Here is an 18,701-nt window from a genome sequence, read left to right as displayed (position 1 = left end):
CAGAGGAGCACGAGGCAGGGTTGTCCTCTCTCCCCCCTGTTATTTGCAATTGCCATTGAACATCTGGCCTTACGTATTCATCAAGACTCGACATTTAGAGGGGTTGGGATAGGGGGAAGAGAGGACAGAGTAGGCCTATATGCAGATGATCTCATACTGTATATGAATGATATGGACACTTCCTTGCCACAAGCGATCTCAATCATAGAGCAATTTGGACACTTCTCTGGGTTACACATTAATTGGGCTAAGTCGGCCCTGATGCGGCTATGGCGATCTGATTGGCCTGACGTTTACCATAACCTTAGAGTGGTAGACCACTTTAAATATTGGCCCGAGGTTTACCAAATTCAAGGTGTGGAAAACCCTTCCTCTGTCCATCATGGGCAGGATCAATTTAATCAAAATGATCCTGATGCCTAAAGGGTTGCATCCCAATACCACGGAACTTCCTGGATCGCCTTCACTCCCTAATGGTTCAATTTATTTGGGGTAGAGCCAGACACAAACTCGCTCTGAATACATTGCAGAGATCCAAAGTGCAAGGTGGAGCGTCGCTACCAAATTTTCACTTGTATTTTTTGGCAGGACAACTGAGGTTCTTGGCTGGTTAATGGGGAGCCCCTGCAGAACATGGAATACTATTTACAACAACATTTGGACATATCCAACTTGTGGCCAGTACTTGAGAGGGTCGGATCTTTGTCGAGACAACTGCTGCAGGTACACAGGTTAGCACAACAAGCTAAATTGAGGCAATATCAGGATTGGGCCGACACCATACCTTTATGGGATAACCCTTTATTCCCCCATTTACAAGGGATAGAGGGAACACACGTTTGGGCAGCATCCGGGATTGTAACTCTGCAGGATTTATATAACGAAGGCGTCTTACGCTCCTTCTCTCAAATCCAAGAACGATATGGGATAGCACGCACCCAATTTTTTAAATACCTACAGATCAGGCACGCCCTTCAGGAACAATTTAGGGACGGAAATAAGGCCATCTCCTCTTATCCCCTTATTGGAGTCATTAAATCGCAGGGACCTAGAGGCATAGTATCTGTACTCTACACTCATCTTTTGGAGAATCACATGTCAGCACAACCCATATTAGCTGAGGCCAGATGGAGAAGGAACATTCCACATCTCTCGGCGGAGGATTGGACAGAGGCGCTGGAAGCGGTCACTAATGTATCTCCCTCGATTAACAACAGGTTAATCCAGCTATTTATGTTACACCGCAGCTATTTAACCCCCCACTAGGCTACACAAGATGGGGAGAATTCCCCAACCCAACTGTTTGAGATGCTCTCATAATAATGCAGATTTCTGGCATATGATGTGGGAATGTGCGCACATTAAGTCATATTGGCAAACGGTACTTGGGGTACTTTCATCACTGGGCTTAGGCCCTATTCCATTAGGCCCTAAGTTATGTTTATTAGGTATCCTGGATAATGATGGCTGGACCCAGTATAACAAGATATTTTTAAGTGAAACTTTATTCTTAGCCCGCAAAGTTATTGCTCTCAAATGGATGGCGGAAGATCTACCAACATTGGGGATATGGAAAAGGCTGGTCAATCAGGTAATTCCCTTTGAAAAGGTGATATATGTGAACAGAAAATGTCCTGATAAATTCCAGAAAGTATGGGATCTATGGTGCGAATCACATTCAACAACTTCAGTGAGATCAGATGTTTCTATTGGCTCTTGTTAGGATTGAAACATTCAAAGTCTCATGCAATACTTTTGTACAACTCAGTTTATTGTATTTTCAATGTATATGCAATGAAAATGATGTACCTTCTCTTCATTGAATTACTTGAGTATGTATTATCCTCATTCAACTTGCTCTGATCTGTAGTATAACACTGTATTATGTTTACATGAATGTACCACAAACATGCCTTGTTACTCTTTTTCAATAAAACATAAAAAATAAAAAAAAAGATAGCATTTAGTAATTATAAAAACAAAACAAAATGAGGATGACAGGCAAATTTATAAGATTAGGCAGAGAGAGGCCAAGCAAGTTATAAGAGCTTCTAAAGCATAGGCAGAAGAGAAATTAGCTCAGTCAGTGAAAAAAAAAGATAAGACATTCTTCAGATACATAAATGAAAGAAGGAAACTAAAACAAGGAATTACCAAATTAAAAACAAAAGAAGGAAGGTATATGGAAGAAGATAAAGAACTAGCTGACTGCCTCAATGAATACTTTTGTTTAGTTTTTACAAAGGAAAATTAAGGAAACGGACCTCAGTTAGGAAGGAAGACTAATGAATCTTTTGATGCATGTGTCTTTACAGAGGAAGAGGTTCTTAGTCAGCTGTCTAAAATTAATACAAATAAGTCACAGGGGCCTGATGGGATACACCCAAAGCTATTAAAAGAGCTTAGCGGTGAACTAGCAAAACCATTAACAGATATATTTAACCAATCACTGGTAACAGGAGTCGTCCCAAAAGATTGGAAATTAGCAAATGTTGTGCCCATTCACAAGAAAGGTAGTAGGGAGGAATCGGGCAACTATAGACCAGTAAGCCTGACATCAATAGTCGGTAAATTAATGGAAACCATACTTAAGGAGAGGATTGTGGAACATCTAAAATTCCATGGATTGAAAGATGAAAAACAGCATGGGTTTACTTCAGGGAGATCATGTCATGCCCCACTCTGACGATGTGCGGAGGTCGGCCAGTATTGCAGCACGAGTTTAGTGTTTGTTTTGGAGCCGTGCTGGATCCGCCTCTCATCAGGTGCACTGGGTGGGGTCATTAGTTTAAAGGGCTCACCAGCCCAGTGATCTGAGCGGATTATACAAATCATTGTGGTCTTGGGAGCTAGGAAGGAAGGTTCTCTGTCTGTTCCAGCTCAGAGAGATAAGTGTGATTTAATTATTTTGTGTCATCTTTTCCATCCAGGTTCTGTGCGAGCAGGCTGCTCCTATTTCCCCTCTTCACCATCTCAGGGAAGTTAGGGTTTTGTCAGCCCAGGCACGGGGACACCTCATACCTACCTTAAAGGTCTGCAGGTGGGCTGAGCAGTGCAGGGAAAGAGGTCAGGGATTAGCTAGGAGGTGACCCTTCCCCTGTCTCTCGCCCAGAGCCTGGTTGGTAGGTTTTCTGTTATTCTGAGTGCACGCCCACCGTGACAGATCATGTCAAACTAATCTTATAGATTTTTTTGATTGGGTGACTAAAATAATAGATAGCGGAGGTGCAGTAGACATCGCTTATCTAGACTTTAGTAAGGCTTTTGATACTGTCCCACATAGAAGACTTATCAATAAATTGCAGTCTTTGTGCTTGGACTCCCATATTGTTGAATGGATTAGGCAGTGGCTGAGGGACAGACAACAGAGGGTTGTAGTCAATGGAGTATATTCAGACCATAGTCTTGTTACCAGTGGGGTACCTCAGGGATCTGTTCTGGGACCCATATTGTTTAATATCTTTATCAGCGAAATTGCAGAAGGCCTCGATGGTAAGGTGTGTCTTTTTGCTGATGACACAAAGATTTGTAACAGGGTTGATGTTCCTGGAGGGATACACCAAATGGAAAAGGATTTAGGAAAACTAGAGGAATGGTCAAAAATCTGGCCACTAAAATTTAATGTTGATAAGTGCAAGATAATGCACCTGGGGCGTAAAAACCCAAGAGCAGAATATAAAATCAGTGATACAGTCCTAACCTCAGTATCTGAGGAAAGGGATTTAGGGGTCATTATTTTAGAAGACTTAAAGGTAGGCAGACAATGTCATAGAGCAGCAGGAAATGCTAGCAGAATGCTTGGGTGTATAGGGAGAGGCCAGTGGTGTATCTTGGTTTTGTGCTGCCCTAGGCGAGACTAAACTCGGGCACCCCCTAATATAAATTTGACCCACCCCTTCCTGGCAAGGCCAAACCCCTTCCTCTCTAAACCCCACCCCTTCCTATGTGCCATCCACAGATCCCCCTCTAAACAGTGCCATCCACAGATCCCCCTCCCCTAAACAGTGCCATCCACAGATTCCCCTCCCCTAAACAGTGCCATCCACAGATTCCCCTCCCCTAAACAGTGCCATCCACAGATCCCCCCTAAACAGTGCCATCCACAGATCCCCGTCCCCTAAACAGTGCCATCCACAGATCCCCCTCCCCTAAACAGTGCCATCCACAGATCCCCCTCCCCTAAACAGTGCCATCCACAGATCCCCCCTAAACAGTGCCATCCACAGATCCCCGTCCCCTAAACAGTGCCATCCACAGATCCCCCTCCCCTAAACAGTGCCATCCACAGATCCCCCTCCCCCAAACAGTGCCATCCACAGATCCCCCCCTAAACAGTGCCATTCACAGATCCCCCTCCCCTAAACAGTGCCATCCACAGATCCCCCTCCCCTAAACAGTGCCATCCACAGATCTCCCCCCTAAACAGTGACATCCCCAGATCCCCCCCTAAACAGTGGCATCTACAGATCCCCCTCCCCTAAACAGTGCCATCCACAGATCCCCCTCCCCGACGCTCACAGGAGTACATTTATAAACTGTAATCAGTAACTTTAACTTTAATCATTGCTGATCTCTTTACTTGGATATGAACAAAACCAGACAAAGAAATACCATACAATGGCCGCACCTCAAAGAAATATGCAATTTATTTAGAATATAGAGGTTTAAAAACAACATTTACATGGGGCAAACCCCAAAGATGGTACAATAGAAATATAACAATATCTATGTATGCATGTGGTAGTGTCCCACAGAGAGAGCAATGCATGAGCGGATATACAATCAAATCCCTACAAAATAACCTCCCTCAATCCTATGGTGGAAACACAAACATAATGGTAACACACAAGGCATACAAAACACTATGTTTTTCACTTTTGATTTTCTCTACATATCACTTTTATTAGCTTTATTAATATTTCTTTATTATATATATTACTTAGGCTCTTTATGTGAAAGCACTGACTCAGCACTTTATACCATGGATATTATGCAAATGATTTGTGATCTCCCACTGATTATGCATGAGAGAGCGTATATAACTGTAGGATTTATGAAATACATTGTTTAACATGAACTATATTTCTTAGGGGTCACATGGTGTCCGCTATTATATTGTACTGTGATTGTATTATTATTATGTGTATATATATGCGTGCACTTTTTGTAATTTGTCGCAATCATGTAATTAGTTTTGTTGAACCATGTGTGTCCTCTGTTCTAATATTTAGTTTTGCTGCGCTTGTCTCCATGTGCGGTTTGCGCTGCATTGGGGTTTAGCTGTGATGTGGCTCCCGGATGTGACGTCCGACGCCTTACTGCGTTTCCGCTGTTTGGAACGCATCGTGGCACTGGTGTCTTTTCCGGGTGCCATCTTGCGCATGCGCACCTGTGCTGTCAACACGCCGGCATCGCTGGCGTCCGCGGGTGCGCGTGGACCATGCACCGGGACATATCCAAGTGACCTCCATCGGCGGTTTCCCTTTGACCCCCTGACCTAATGAGTTTAATAGGTATGACCACAGCTGTTATACATTTATCAAATTGGATATTTTAATTCACTGACTATATAGGACGAGTTCCTAGGATTAGAATGTACATGGACCTCTGAGGAAGCTAGTCCAGGTACTAGCGATACGCGTCAGGCTTCAGTGCACTCCTCGTGGATGGGTTTTGTATGCCTTGTGTGTTACCATTATGTTTGTGTTTCCACCATAGGATTGAGGGAGGTTATTTTGTAGGGATTTGATTGTATATCCGCTCATGCATTGCTCTCTCTGTGGGACACTACCACATGCATACATAGATATTGTTATATTTCTATTGTACCATCTTTGGGGTTTGCCCCATGTAAATGTTGTTTTTAAACCTCTATATTCTAAATAAATTGCATATTTCTTTGAGGTGCGGCCATTGTATGGTATTTCTTTGTCTGGTTTTGTTCATGTTCTTTATATATACCAGGCCAGCACTCTGTTTCACTATATTTGGTGTGCCCCCCGTGCCTTTGTACTTCAGTTTGGTTCGCAGGGCTAGGGACGAGTTCCCTTCTGCCTTTTCTGGGGTTGTGGCACCCTATAGTGTGGTCATACCATGGCATTCAATTTGGAGGCGAGGGAGGCAGCATGGACTTCGCAGGCAACTGCGTTGTTCCATGAAGATGGGGTCACTGATACAGGGGGTGACTTCAGAACATTAACGTCTGAGATCATTGACACCCATAAACTTTATACACGGGTTTGGTGGAACATTAAGAGCCTTGAGGAATACCTCAAGTGTTCCATCATCCCTAGAGGCTTGAGGGTGCAAAAATTTCCCGCATGGGAAGTTACTGTGGAATTTAAGGAGACCTGGGAACAGGGACTCCTACAATGCTCCAAAATATTGATGGACATGTTGATTGCACATGATAGGGAATTGTTACAACGGACCAAACTTAGGCTTATTGAACTAGAATCCAAATTAGATCAGCATGATAGGGATAAGGTTGCATTGTTTCAGGCGAGACTAAAAGAAACATTGGAGAGTTTTGATAAAGAGATTATGATAGGCAAAAAAACGAAATTTCAACGTGACAAAGGTGATTTTGAAAGGAAACAGGCCTTCAGGTGGAAACATAGTGGTAACACACGGGCACCCTCTAGGGGTTATCAAACAAATAATGCAATTGTAAAACAGGCGACCCCAGGTACGACGAGGGATGCGGATTTTTTATCCGAAAACAGCGAAGACAGCGAACTCGGAGGGGACTACGAAAATCCCAGAAGAAAGGGACCTCAATTACGCAGGGGCAACAATCAATCAGTACCATACAAGAAACGGATGTAGAAACTAGTCATTCACAGGCTAGCGGGTCACTACAGGTCATAAATCTCTCCTCTCATATACTATCAGAGCAAGAAAGACTTGTTCTACAAAAGGGATTGTCCTTCTCCCCTATGAATACATTGGATAAGTTTGAGTTTGTGAAGGATATTTATTTATTTTGTAGACAGTTATGTTTCAAATTACTTTATGCCCAACCCACGCTTGTGACACAATTGATGGAGGATGAACGTGGTGTCTTTCTTGACTTAATGGACCTATTGAAGGAGAGTGAGAGTGACTTGGGTAGGAGACCCTTTAGTTTATCGAAACCGGCCACAATTACACCATCATTGAGTCTCTTTCCTAATATCAATCTGTTTTTCCAAGCTGTGCTCCAGGAAGTCCGGAAACTCCAAAAAAATACTACCAGGGGGAGAAATATGGCCGTAATAGAATCCACTATCATCAAACAACTGCAACAAAACAGCTCCTTTGTTATAAAGGAAGCCGATAAAGGTGGGAATGTAGTTCTGTGGGATATGGGTAAATATTTAAATGAGGCCAAACGGCAATTAGGTAACAAGATCTTTTACACTCCCATTCCAGCAGATCCTACAACCACCTTCAAGAAAAAATTGGATCAACTCCTGAAAAGGGCCTTTGACATGAAAATCATCACGAAACGGGAACTCCAATTTTTGGAGGTGAGTTGCCCTATTACACCAACCTTTTACATGTTGCCTAAGGTGCATAAAAACCTGGAGGATCCACCAGGTCGGCCAATTGTGGCTGGGATTGGGGGCCTTTGCGAACAAGCATCTATTTATCTAGATTTCTTTTTACAGCCGTTCGTTCTGGGCCTAAAATCCTATATACGTGACTCCATGCACCTCATCCAGCAACTGAAGGAAGTTACCTTGCCACCTGACATTTTACTGGTCACATGTGATGTCGAGTCACTATACTCCAATATTGCCCATAATCATGGGATTACTGCCGTCGAGTTCTTCTTGTCCAGTTCTACTGCAGGTGATCCAGCCCACCACATTTTCCTGGTGAGACTATTGGAATTTGTCCTCTCACACAATTATTTTGTTTTTGATCGCACCTTCTACAGGCAGGTCTCGGGCACGGCAATGGGGGCACGGTGTGCACCCTCCTACGCCAACCTATTCTTAGGTTGGTGGGAGGTCACACGGGTGTACCCATTGGACAGCTTTAGGGGCCATGTGGTGGGTTGGTACCGGTTTATTGACGATATTTTGTTTTTCTGGCAGGGTTCAAGACAGGAATGTGAAGATTTCATCCATCGACTTAACAATAATCAATATAATATAACTTTGACATCTAATATCTCAGACCTTGAGGTTGATTTTCTGGATCTCAAAATAAAGGTAAATAATGGTAGTTTAGTGACATCACTTTTTCGTAAACACACAGCAACTAATAATATATTGCACTTTTCAAGCTTCCATCCAAAACATCTGAAGACGGGCATACCCAGGGGTCAGTTCCTGCGGCTACGACGCAATTGCACGGAAATGTGTGATTTTAGGGTGGCATCAGAAGATTTATCAACAAGACTGTATGAGAGGGGCTACCCCAAAAAAGTCATATCACAGGCGTTTGAAAATGCGAAGGAATCTGTACGTGATGACCTATTTGTACCCAGGCCTAAACCAAGGGACAGTAAAGTACGGCTAATTACTAAGTATAACAATCAATGGCCGGATCTTTACAGAATTTTGAACACCCATTGATTTTTACTTCAATCAGATGGCAAATTGGCGGCACACGTTGATGATAAGCCCAAAATTATAGCACGAAGGGCAACTAACCTAAAGGATACATTAGTATGTAGTCATTTTCAACGCCCAGCTACATTCACGGGCAGAGGTGTGACCCTTAGAGGTACATATGCCTGTGGGAACTGCAATACATGTCAATTCATGTTGAATTCCAACACTTTTTCCTATGGAGAGAATTCCAGATGGTACCTAAAACATTACATCAATTGCCGTTCTAGGAACGTAGTATATGCCCTCCTCTGCCCCTGTGAGAAGATCTATGTGGGCCAGACCATGCAGGAGTTGAGGAAGAGAGTTCAGCAGCATACATCAAACATCCGGCTTGCAGCAAGAGATAGAAGCAAGGGTGATAAACCTCTCACATCAGTGGCAACTCATTTCTTGGATCACCATAATGGCAGGTACGATGAACTACGGGTGGTGGGATTGGATTTGATTCGGGGCAACATCAGGGGCACACATATCTCCAGGTGTTTGCTCCGTTCTGAATCAAGGTGGATATTTAACCTTGGTTCGCAATCCCCAGGGGGCCTTAATGAGGAACTTACCTTCACTGGTTTTTATATGTAGGCCCATTTATTAATTCTGTGGGCCTATATATCACATTGTTTGTTTTTCCTCACGTTTTTCCCTTTTTCTATTTTTCTCTTTCATATCTCCACATATTTTAGGACCACAAGATTGGTGCTCACTGGGATACAGGACTTACCGCATCACGGATCTTCCCTTCCTGGATCTATTTGCCTTCACCACCATGAACATAGGGATGATTTACCAAAATGGCACTCTTGGCACTTTCATTGACCTCGGGTCATTGGACTCGGTACGACTTTCTGTCGCGTGACTCCAATGACCCCGGGCCATGAATTTCCACATTAATAAATTTTCTTCTTTTTTGGCCTACCTTACGCCTCTACTCTGAGTTGCTAACCTTGCCTTTGTCTAACCATACATTTTTATATATTTCTGTATATTTCCATACATATGTGGTGGTTTACTCATTGCTAGTCTATGTCCTGTCTGAGATTAGTCTTTATTGACAAAGAATAGGGCCTAACAATTTTTCAATGAGAATGGATCTATTGTTGATCTTTATGGGTCCTTGCTTGCTCCCTTCCCTGAATATGCGCCTGCGCTTCTCTGGCCGCTTGTCCCGGTGCATGGTCCACACCCTCATGGATTGCATATTGCATATGTGATTATTTTTATAAAATGATCTTTATTTATAATGTTTATAATTTTTGTATATTTATCGTGTGAAATGATCACTGGTGGGATTTTAGGCTTTATTGATACATTGTGTAATAATTTATTGAAAAAGCTTTTTTATATTTATTTGCATTTTTATTCATGCCCTTCATGGATGGATTAAGCACCAATATTAAAGATGATTCTTATATGTGTTGAAACAAATTCACTGCCTTTCCCCTCCCCCCCTTGTATTATATTTTAGAATATATTTTTTATAAAATTTTTTCATAGTATACATTTTTGTACACTATGTTTTTCACTTTTGATTTTCTCTACATATCACTTTTATTAGCTTTATTAATATTTCTTTATTATATATATTACTTAGGCTCTTTATGTGAAAGCACTGACTCAGCACTTTATACCATGGATATTATGCAAATGATTTGTGATCTCCCACTGATTATGCATGAGAGAGCGTATATAACTGTAGGATTTATGAAATACATTGTTTAACATGAACTATATTTCTTAGGGGTCACATGGTGTCCGCTATTATATTGTACTGTGATTGTATTATTATTATGTGTATATATATGCGTGCACTTTTTGTAATTTGTCGCAATCATGTAATTAGTTTTGTTGAACCATGTGTGTCCTCTGTTCTAATATTTAGTTTTGCTGCGCTTGTCTCCATGTGCGGTTTGCGCTGCATTGGGGTTTAGCTGTGATGTGGCTCCCGGATGTGACGTCCGACGCCTTACTGCGTTTCCGCTGTTTGGAACGCATCGTGGCGCTGGTGTCTTTTCCGGGTGCCATCTTGCGCATGCGCACCTGTGCTGTCAACACGCCGGCATCGCTGGCGTCCGCGGGTGCGCGTGGACCATGCACCGGGACATATCCAAGTGACCTCCATCGGCGGTTTCCCTTTGACCCCCTGACCTAATGAGTTTAATAGGTATGACCACAGCTGTTATACATTTATCAAATTGGATATTTTAATTCACTGACTATATAGGACGAGTTCCTAGGATTAGAATGTACATGGACCTCTGAGGAAGCTAGTCCAGGTACTAGCGATACGCGTCAGGCTTCAGTGCACTCCTCGTGGATGGGTTTTGTATGCCTTGTGTGTTACCATTATGTTTGTGTTTCCACCATAGGATTGAGGGAGGTTATTTTGTAGGGATTTGATTGTATATCCGCTCATGCATTGCTCTCTCTGTGGGACACTACCACATGCATACATAGATATTGTTATATTTCTATTGTACCATCTTTGGGGTTTGCCCCATGTAAATGTTGTTTTTAAACCTCTATATTCTAAATAAATTGCATATTTCTTTGAGGTGCGGCCATTGTATGGTATTTCTTTGTCTGGTTTTGTTCATGTTCTTTATATATACCAGGCCAGCACTCTGTTTCACTATATTTGGTGTGCCCCCCGTGCCTTTGTACTTCTCTTTACTTGGATACCTTACTCTTAGCTCCGGTAACAGCAGGCAGTGCGGGCGGCGCTCACTCACTGACGTCACGCGCCTGCGCCGCCTAGTGGGAGGAGCAGGAGCGTGACGTCAGTGAGTGAGCGCCGCCCGCACTGCCTGCTGTTACCGGAGCTAAGAGTAAGGTATCCAAGTAAAGAGATCAGCGATGATTAACCCCTTAGGGACGCATGACGTACCGGTACGGCATGTTTCCCGAGTCCTTAAGGACCCATGATGTACCGATACGTCATCTATAGTTCCGATCACCGCCGCCTGGTGGGCGGTGATCAGAACACGGTGCCTGCTCAAATCATTGAGCAGGCACCTCGGCTAAATGCGCGGGGGGGTCCCGTGACCCCCCCCGTGTCGGCGATCGCCGCAAACCGCAGGTCAATTCAGACCTGTGGTTTGCGGCTTTTTATTGTGCGGGCGGCGGTAGTCGGCGGTGCCATCGGGTCCCCATGGGGCTTTGGGGGGACCCGATGGCATGAAAGGCAGCGCGATGCCTAAGGAAGGCATCGCGCTGCCTTCTGGTGAAGAGCCTGTGAGATCCAGCCCCCTGGATCTCACAGGCCGGAAGCTGTATGAATAATACACACAGTATTACTCATACAGCCAATGCATTCCAATACAGAAGTATTGGAATGCATTGTAAAGGATTAGACCCCCGAAAGTTCAAGTCCCAAAGTGGGACAAAAAATAAAGTGAAAAAAAAAAGTTTTCCCCCCAAAAAATTTAAAGTTTCAAGTAAAAATAAACAAAAACGTCATTTTCCCCAAATAAAGTAAAAGAAAATTGGTAAAAAATAGGGGAAAAAAATATATACATATTAGGTATCGCCGCGTCCGTATCGATCGGCTCTATAAACATATCACATGACCTAACCCCTCAGATGAACACCGTAAAAAATAAAAACTGTGCTAAATAAACAATTTTTTTGTAACCTTACATCACAAAAAGTGTAACAGCAAGCGATCAAAAAGTCATATGCACCCCAAAATAGTGCCAATCAAACCGTCATCTCATTCCGCAAAAAATGAGACCCTACCTAAGATAATCGCCCAAAAACTGAAAAAACTATGGCTCTCAGAATATGGAGACACTAAAATATGATTTTTTTTTGTTTCAAAAATGATATTATTGTGTAAAACTTACATAAATAAATAAAAAGTATACATATTAGGTATCGCCGCGTCCATATCGACCGGCTCAATAAAAATATCACATGAACTAACCCCTCAAATGAACACCGTAAAAAATGTAAAATAAAAACTGTGCTAAATAAACCATTTTTTGTCACCTTACATCACAAAAAGTGTAATAGCAAGCAATCAATAAGTCACACGCACCCCAAAATAGTGCCAATCAAACCGTCATCTCATCCCGCAAAAATCATACCTCTACCTAAGGTAATCGCCCAAAAACTGAAAAAAATATGGCTACACTAAAACATGATATTTTTTGCTTCAAAAAAGAAATCATTGTGTAAAACTTGCATAAATAAAAAAAAAAGTATACATATTAGGTATCGCCGCATCCGTGACAACCTGGGCTATAAAAATATCACATGATCTAACCTGTCAGATGAATGTTGTAAATAACAAAAAATAAAAACGGTGCCAAAACAGCTATTTCTTGTTATCTTGCCTCACAAAAAGTGTAATATAGAGCAACCAAAAATCATATGTACCCTAAACTAGTACCAACAATACTGCCACCCTATCCCGTAGTTTCTAAAATGGGGCAATTTTTTTGGAGTTTCTACTCTAGGGGTGCATCAGGGGGGCTTCAAATGGGACATGGTGTAAAATAAAAACAGTCCAGCAAAATCTACCTTCCAAAAACCGTATGGCATTCCTTTCCTTCTGCGCCCTGCCGTGTGCCCGTACAGCTGTTTACGACCACATATGGGGTGTTTCTGTAAACTACAGAATCAGGGCCATAAATATTGAGTTTTGTTTGGCTGTTAACCCTTGCTTTGTAACTGGAAAAAAAAATATTAAAATGGAAAATCTGCCAAAAAAGTGAAATTTTGAAATTGTATCTCTATTTTCCATTAATTCTTGTGGAACACCTAAAGGGTTAACAAAGTTTGTAAAATCAGTTTTGAATACCTTGAGGGGTGTAGTTTATAGAATGGGGTCATTTTTGGGTGATTTCTATTATGTAAGCCTCGCAAAGTGACTTCAGACCTGAACTGGTCCGTACAAATTGGGTTTTTGAAAATTTCTGAAAAATTTCAAGATTTGCTTCTAAACTTCTAAGCCTTGTAACATCCCCAAAAAATAAAATATCATTCCCAAAATGATCCAAACATGAAGTAGACATATGGGGAATGTAAAGTAATAACTATTTTTGGAGGTATTACTATGTATTATAGAAGTAGAGAAATTGAAACTTGGAAACTTTACTTTGGTAAATTTTGTATTTCTTTATGCAAACAATTTTACTTTTTTGACCCAATTTTAGCAGTGTCATGAAGTACAATATGTGACGAAAAAACAATCTCAGAACGGCCTGGGTAAGTAAAAGCGTTTTAAAGTTATCAGCACTTAAAGTGACACTGGTCAGATTTGCAAAAAATGGCCAAGTCCTTAAGGTGAAATAGGGCTGAGTCCTTAAGGGGTTAAAGTTAAAGTTACTGATTACAGTTTATAAATGTACTCCTGATGCGGCGTGGCCCTGTATATTCTAACCCCCAGGCAAGTGTCCCTGTCACCATGGGAACGCCTGGGGGTTAGAATATACCATCGTATCTGAGTATACCGGCGTATAAGACGGATGGGACAAGGGGCAAACAAGGCATTTTGCCGCCCCATTGGCCTCGTGATAGATACGCCACTGGGAGAGGCATTACCAGTAGAAAGAGGGAGGTGCTCATGCCGCTCTACAGAGCACTAGTGAGACCTCATTTAGAGTATTGTGCGCAGTACTGGAGACCATATCTCCAGAAGGATATTGATACTTTGGAGAGAGTTCAGAGAAGAGCTACTAAACTGGTACATGGATTGCAGGATAAAACTTACCAGGAAAGATTAAAGGACCTTAACATGTATAGCTTGGAAGAAAGACGAGACAGAGGGGATATGATAGAAACTTAAATACATAAAGGGAATCAACAAGGTAAAAGAGGAGAGAATATTTAAAAGAAGAAAAACTGCTACAAGAGGACATAGTTTTAAATTAGAGGGGCAAAGGTTTAAAAGTAATATCAGGAAGTATTACTTTACTGAGAGAGTAGTGGATGCATGGAATAGCCTTCCTGCAGAAGTGGTAGCTGCAAATACAGTGGAGGAGTTTAAGCATGCATGGGATAGGCATAAGGCCATCCTTCATATAAGATAGGGCCAGGGGCTATCCATAGTATTCAGTAGGGATGTCCCGATACCGATACCAGTATCGGTATCGGGACCGATACCGGGCATTTGCACGAGTACATGTACTCGTGCAAATGTCCCCGATACCACTGCCGATACCTGTGCGCCGCTTCTATGTGTCTCCGCAGCCCCTGCACCTCGCACAGCTAAGGCCTCTTTCACACTTGCGTTGTCCGGATCCGGCGTGTACTCCACTTGCCGGAATTACACGCCGGATCCGGAAAAACGCAAGTGTACTGAAAGCATTTGAAGACGGAACCGTCTTCCAAATGCGTTCAGTGTTACTATGGCACCCAGGACGCTATTAAAGTCCTGGTTGCCATAGTAGTAGTGGGGAGCGGGGGAGCGGTATACTTACAGTCCGTGCGGCTCCCGGGGCGCTCCAGAATGACGTCAGAGCGCCCCATGCGCATGGATGACGTGATCCATGCGATCACATGATCCATGCGCTTGGGGCGCCCTGACGTCACTCTGGAGCGCCCCGGGAGCCGCACGGACGGTAAGTATACTGCTCCCCCGCTCCCCGCTACACTTTACCATGGCTGCCAGGACTTTAGCGTCCCGGCAGCCATGGTAACCATTCAGAAAAAGCTAAATGTCGGGTCCGGCAATGCGCCGAAACGACGTTTAGCTTAAGGCCGGATCCGGATCAATGCCTTTCAATGGGCATTAATTCCGGATCCGGCCTTGCGGCAAGTGTTCCGGATTTTTGGCCGGAGCAAAAAGCGCAGCATGCTGCGGTATTTTCTCCGGCCAAAAAACGTTCCGTTCCGGAACTGAAGACGTCCTGATGCATCCTGAACGGATTTCTCTCCATTCAGAATGCATTAGGATAAAACTGATCAGGATTCTTCCGGCATAGAGCCCCGACGACGGAACTCTATGCCGGAAGACAAGAACGCAAGTGTGAAAGAGCCCTAACAGCTTCACAGGCAGCAGCAGGCAGTGTAATTGGAGCCTAGAGTGGAAGATAGCTCCGCCCTGCCCCTCCCCGCCCTCCAACCAATCAGAGGCAACCAGCACTGACTCACAGTGCAGGGACTCAGAGAATCGTCTGACAATTTATTAGTTAAAAGAATAGTCACCGAGTCCCTGCCAGGCTTCCTGCTCTGCGGCTCCCTGTAAGTCCGTCCGGGGGGAAGGGGGAGCATTATTAGCATAGCATGTAGTGGAGCTGTGTGTGTACAGGGTGCATGTAGCAGAGCAGGAAGTCTGGGGTGACACAGTCTCTGACTCATTCGATTCGTTTTAACTAATAAACTCTCAGACGATTCTCTGAGTCCCTGCAATAACTATAATTACATCACAGTCTGCTCCACTGCATTCACTGCAGCAGAGCTGTGTTTGCCAGGAGCGAGTCCCTCTAAAGGTGATAGTTTCTGTCTTCTATGGCCCTGGTCCTTCCCTTCCTGCCTGCAAGCTGCACATTGATCTCTAAAAGCAGGCATTAGGGCAAGAAGAAATATACATTACTGTATGATGGCCACAAGACTATTATACTGAGGAGGGGGGGCTTCAAAAATTGTTGTCCTGACTCCTTACAGTAGCGTCTCCTTGTGGTGCCCCCATACAGTATAACATCTCCTTGTGGCCCCCATACAGTATAACGTCTCCTTGTGGCTGCCCCCATACAGTATAACGTCTCCTTGTGGCTGCCCCATACAGTATAACATCTCCTTGTGGCCGTCCCCATACAGTATAACGTCTCCTTGTGGCTGCCCCCATACAGTATAATGTCTCCTTGTGGCTGCCCCCATACAGTATAACGTCTCCTTGTGGCTGCCCCCATACAGTGTAACGTCTCCTTGTGGCTGCCCCATACAGTATAACGTCTCCTTGTAGCTGCCCCCATACAGTATAACGTCTCCTTGTGGCTGCCCCATACAGTATAACGTCTCCTTGTGGCTGCCCCATACAGTATAACGTCTCCTTGTGGCTGCCCCCATACAGTGTAACGTCTCCTTGTGGCTGCCCCATACAGTATAACGTCTCCTTGTGGCTGCCCCCATACAGTATAACGTCTCCTTGTAGCTGCCCCATACAGTATAACGTCTCCTTGTGGCTGCCCCCATACAGTGTAACGTCTCCTTGTGCCTGCCCCCATACAGTGTAACGTCTCCTTGTGGCTGCCCCCATACAGTGTAACGTCTCCTTGTGGCTGCCCCCATACAGTATAACGTCTCCTTGTAGCTGCCCCATACAGTATAACGTCTCCTTGTGGCTGCCCCCATACAGTGTAACGTCTCCTTGTGGCTGCCCCCATACAGTATGTCTCCTTGTAGCTGCCCCATACAGTATGTCTCCTTGTGGCTGCCCCCATACAATATAACGTCTCCTTGTGGCCCCCATACAGTATAACGTCTCCTTGTAGCTGCCCCCCATACAGTATAACGTCTCCTTGTGGCTGCCCCATACAGTATAACGTCTCCTTGTGGCTGCCCCATACAGTAGAACGTCTCCTTGTGGCTGCCCCCATACAGTATAACGTCTCCTTGTGGCTGCCCCCATACAGTGTAATGTCTCCTTGTAGCTGCCCCATACAGTATAACGTCTCCTTGGAATGTTATAGTTCTGTTTTTGGGCCTTTTGGTTGGTCAGTGGTCACAAAATACATGTGTGTATTTTATTGTTAAAATTAGTATCGGTAATTGGTATCGGTGAGTACTTAAATAAAAGTATCGGTACTCGTACTCAGTCTTAAAAAAATGGTATCGGGACATCCCTAGTATTCAGTATATTGGGCAGACTAGATGGGCCAAATGGTTCTTATCTGCAGACACATTCCATGTTTCTAATATTCCTACACATGATTGATTCCAGGAATTGGCCTAACAATCTGCACCTCTGGTTGAATGACTATCATAATCAGACACAGATGGACTTACAGGTAGAGTCAGTCTTTTCGCCGATCGGAACATCCTCTCCATGTTTAGCTGTGGTCGAAACAATCGGATCTTGCCATCTTCTCCCCGATATGCTTTCAATCCTTCAAAAAGCTGCACAGAAAAGAAATATTAATAATAAAAACCCCTAACACATGCTATGACTATAATGGTAAATGTAAGATGCAGGTGGTCAAGGGTTATTCTGTCCAACAATAATGTCCATATTACCAGTGTGGCGTTGGGATCTGCACATCTTATGCTGTAGTGAAAGTTTTTCCATCTATTAACAGCCTTTTACAAGGGACGTTCCTAAGCAATCACTGGCCCGTGTAAGGCTACTTTCACACTTGCGTTCGGGGTTCGCTTGTGAGCTCCGTTTGAAGGCTCTCACAAGCGGCCCCGAACGCATCCGTCCAGCCCCAATGCATTCTGAGTGGATGCGGATCCTCTCAGAATGCCTCAGTCTGGCTCCGCTTGGCCTCCGTTCCGCTCAGCAGGCGGACACCCGAACGCAACTTGCAGCGTTCGGGTGTCCGCCTGGCCGTGCGGAGCCAAATGGATCCGTCCAGACTTACAATGTAAGTCAATGGGGACGGATCCGTTTGAAGTTGACACAATATGGCTCAATTTTCAAACGGATCCGTCCCCCATTGACTTTCAATGCAAAGTCTGGACGGATCTGTCTGACTAACTTTCACACTTAGATTTTTTTGTGAAATATAATGCAGACGGATCCGTTCTGAACGGATACCATAGTTTGCATTATAGGAGCGGATCCGTCTGTGCAGACACCAGACGGATCCGCTCCGAACGCAAGTGTGAAAGTAGCTTTAAAGGCGATTAGACGATCAGCCGACAAACAAGCAAACACTTGTCTGATCTTATATATTCTGCCAACAAAAGATAACTTTATGCCGGCATCACATCACCCAGTGTAAACAGAGGATGTGCTGCCGACAGTAGTGTAAAGCTGCATTTACATGGCCCAAAGCTTGGGCCAATTATCTGGAACAGGCGTTCCTACAAACGCTAAAGGTGCCGCATATCACCTGATGAACTAGCAAAATGCTTGTTCATCAAGTGAAATGATCTGAGGTGCGGAGACATATCCATGAGATCCATACTCTTTATACTACTTATCATTGAGAG

The 18,701-nt window shown here is 43.8% G+C and overlaps 1 protein-coding gene across 2 annotated transcripts in view; it reads right to left on the bottom strand.

Moving 5' to 3' along the window:
• Window positions 1–18,701, bottom strand: part of LOC121005018 (branched-chain-amino-acid aminotransferase, cytosolic-like) — a 143,469-nt gene that overhangs the window by 17,304 nt on the left and 107,464 nt on the right. For both annotated transcript variants that reach the window (XM_040437524.1, XM_040437515.1), the window contains exon 4: window positions 17,553–17,663. In XM_040437524.1, coding sequence (XP_040293458.1) covers window positions 17,553–17,663 — 111 coding nt within the window. The remainder of the gene's footprint in view (window positions 1–17,552; window positions 17,664–18,701) is intronic.

This window comes from Bufo bufo, chromosome 1 (assembly GCF_905171765.1).
Source record: "Bufo bufo chromosome 1, aBufBuf1.1, whole genome shotgun sequence".
Classification (NCBI taxonomy): Eukaryota; Metazoa; Chordata; class Amphibia; order Anura; family Bufonidae; genus Bufo; species Bufo bufo.
Note: the sequence above shows the minus strand (reverse complement) of the source record. Positions and strands in the feature narration are given on the sequence as shown.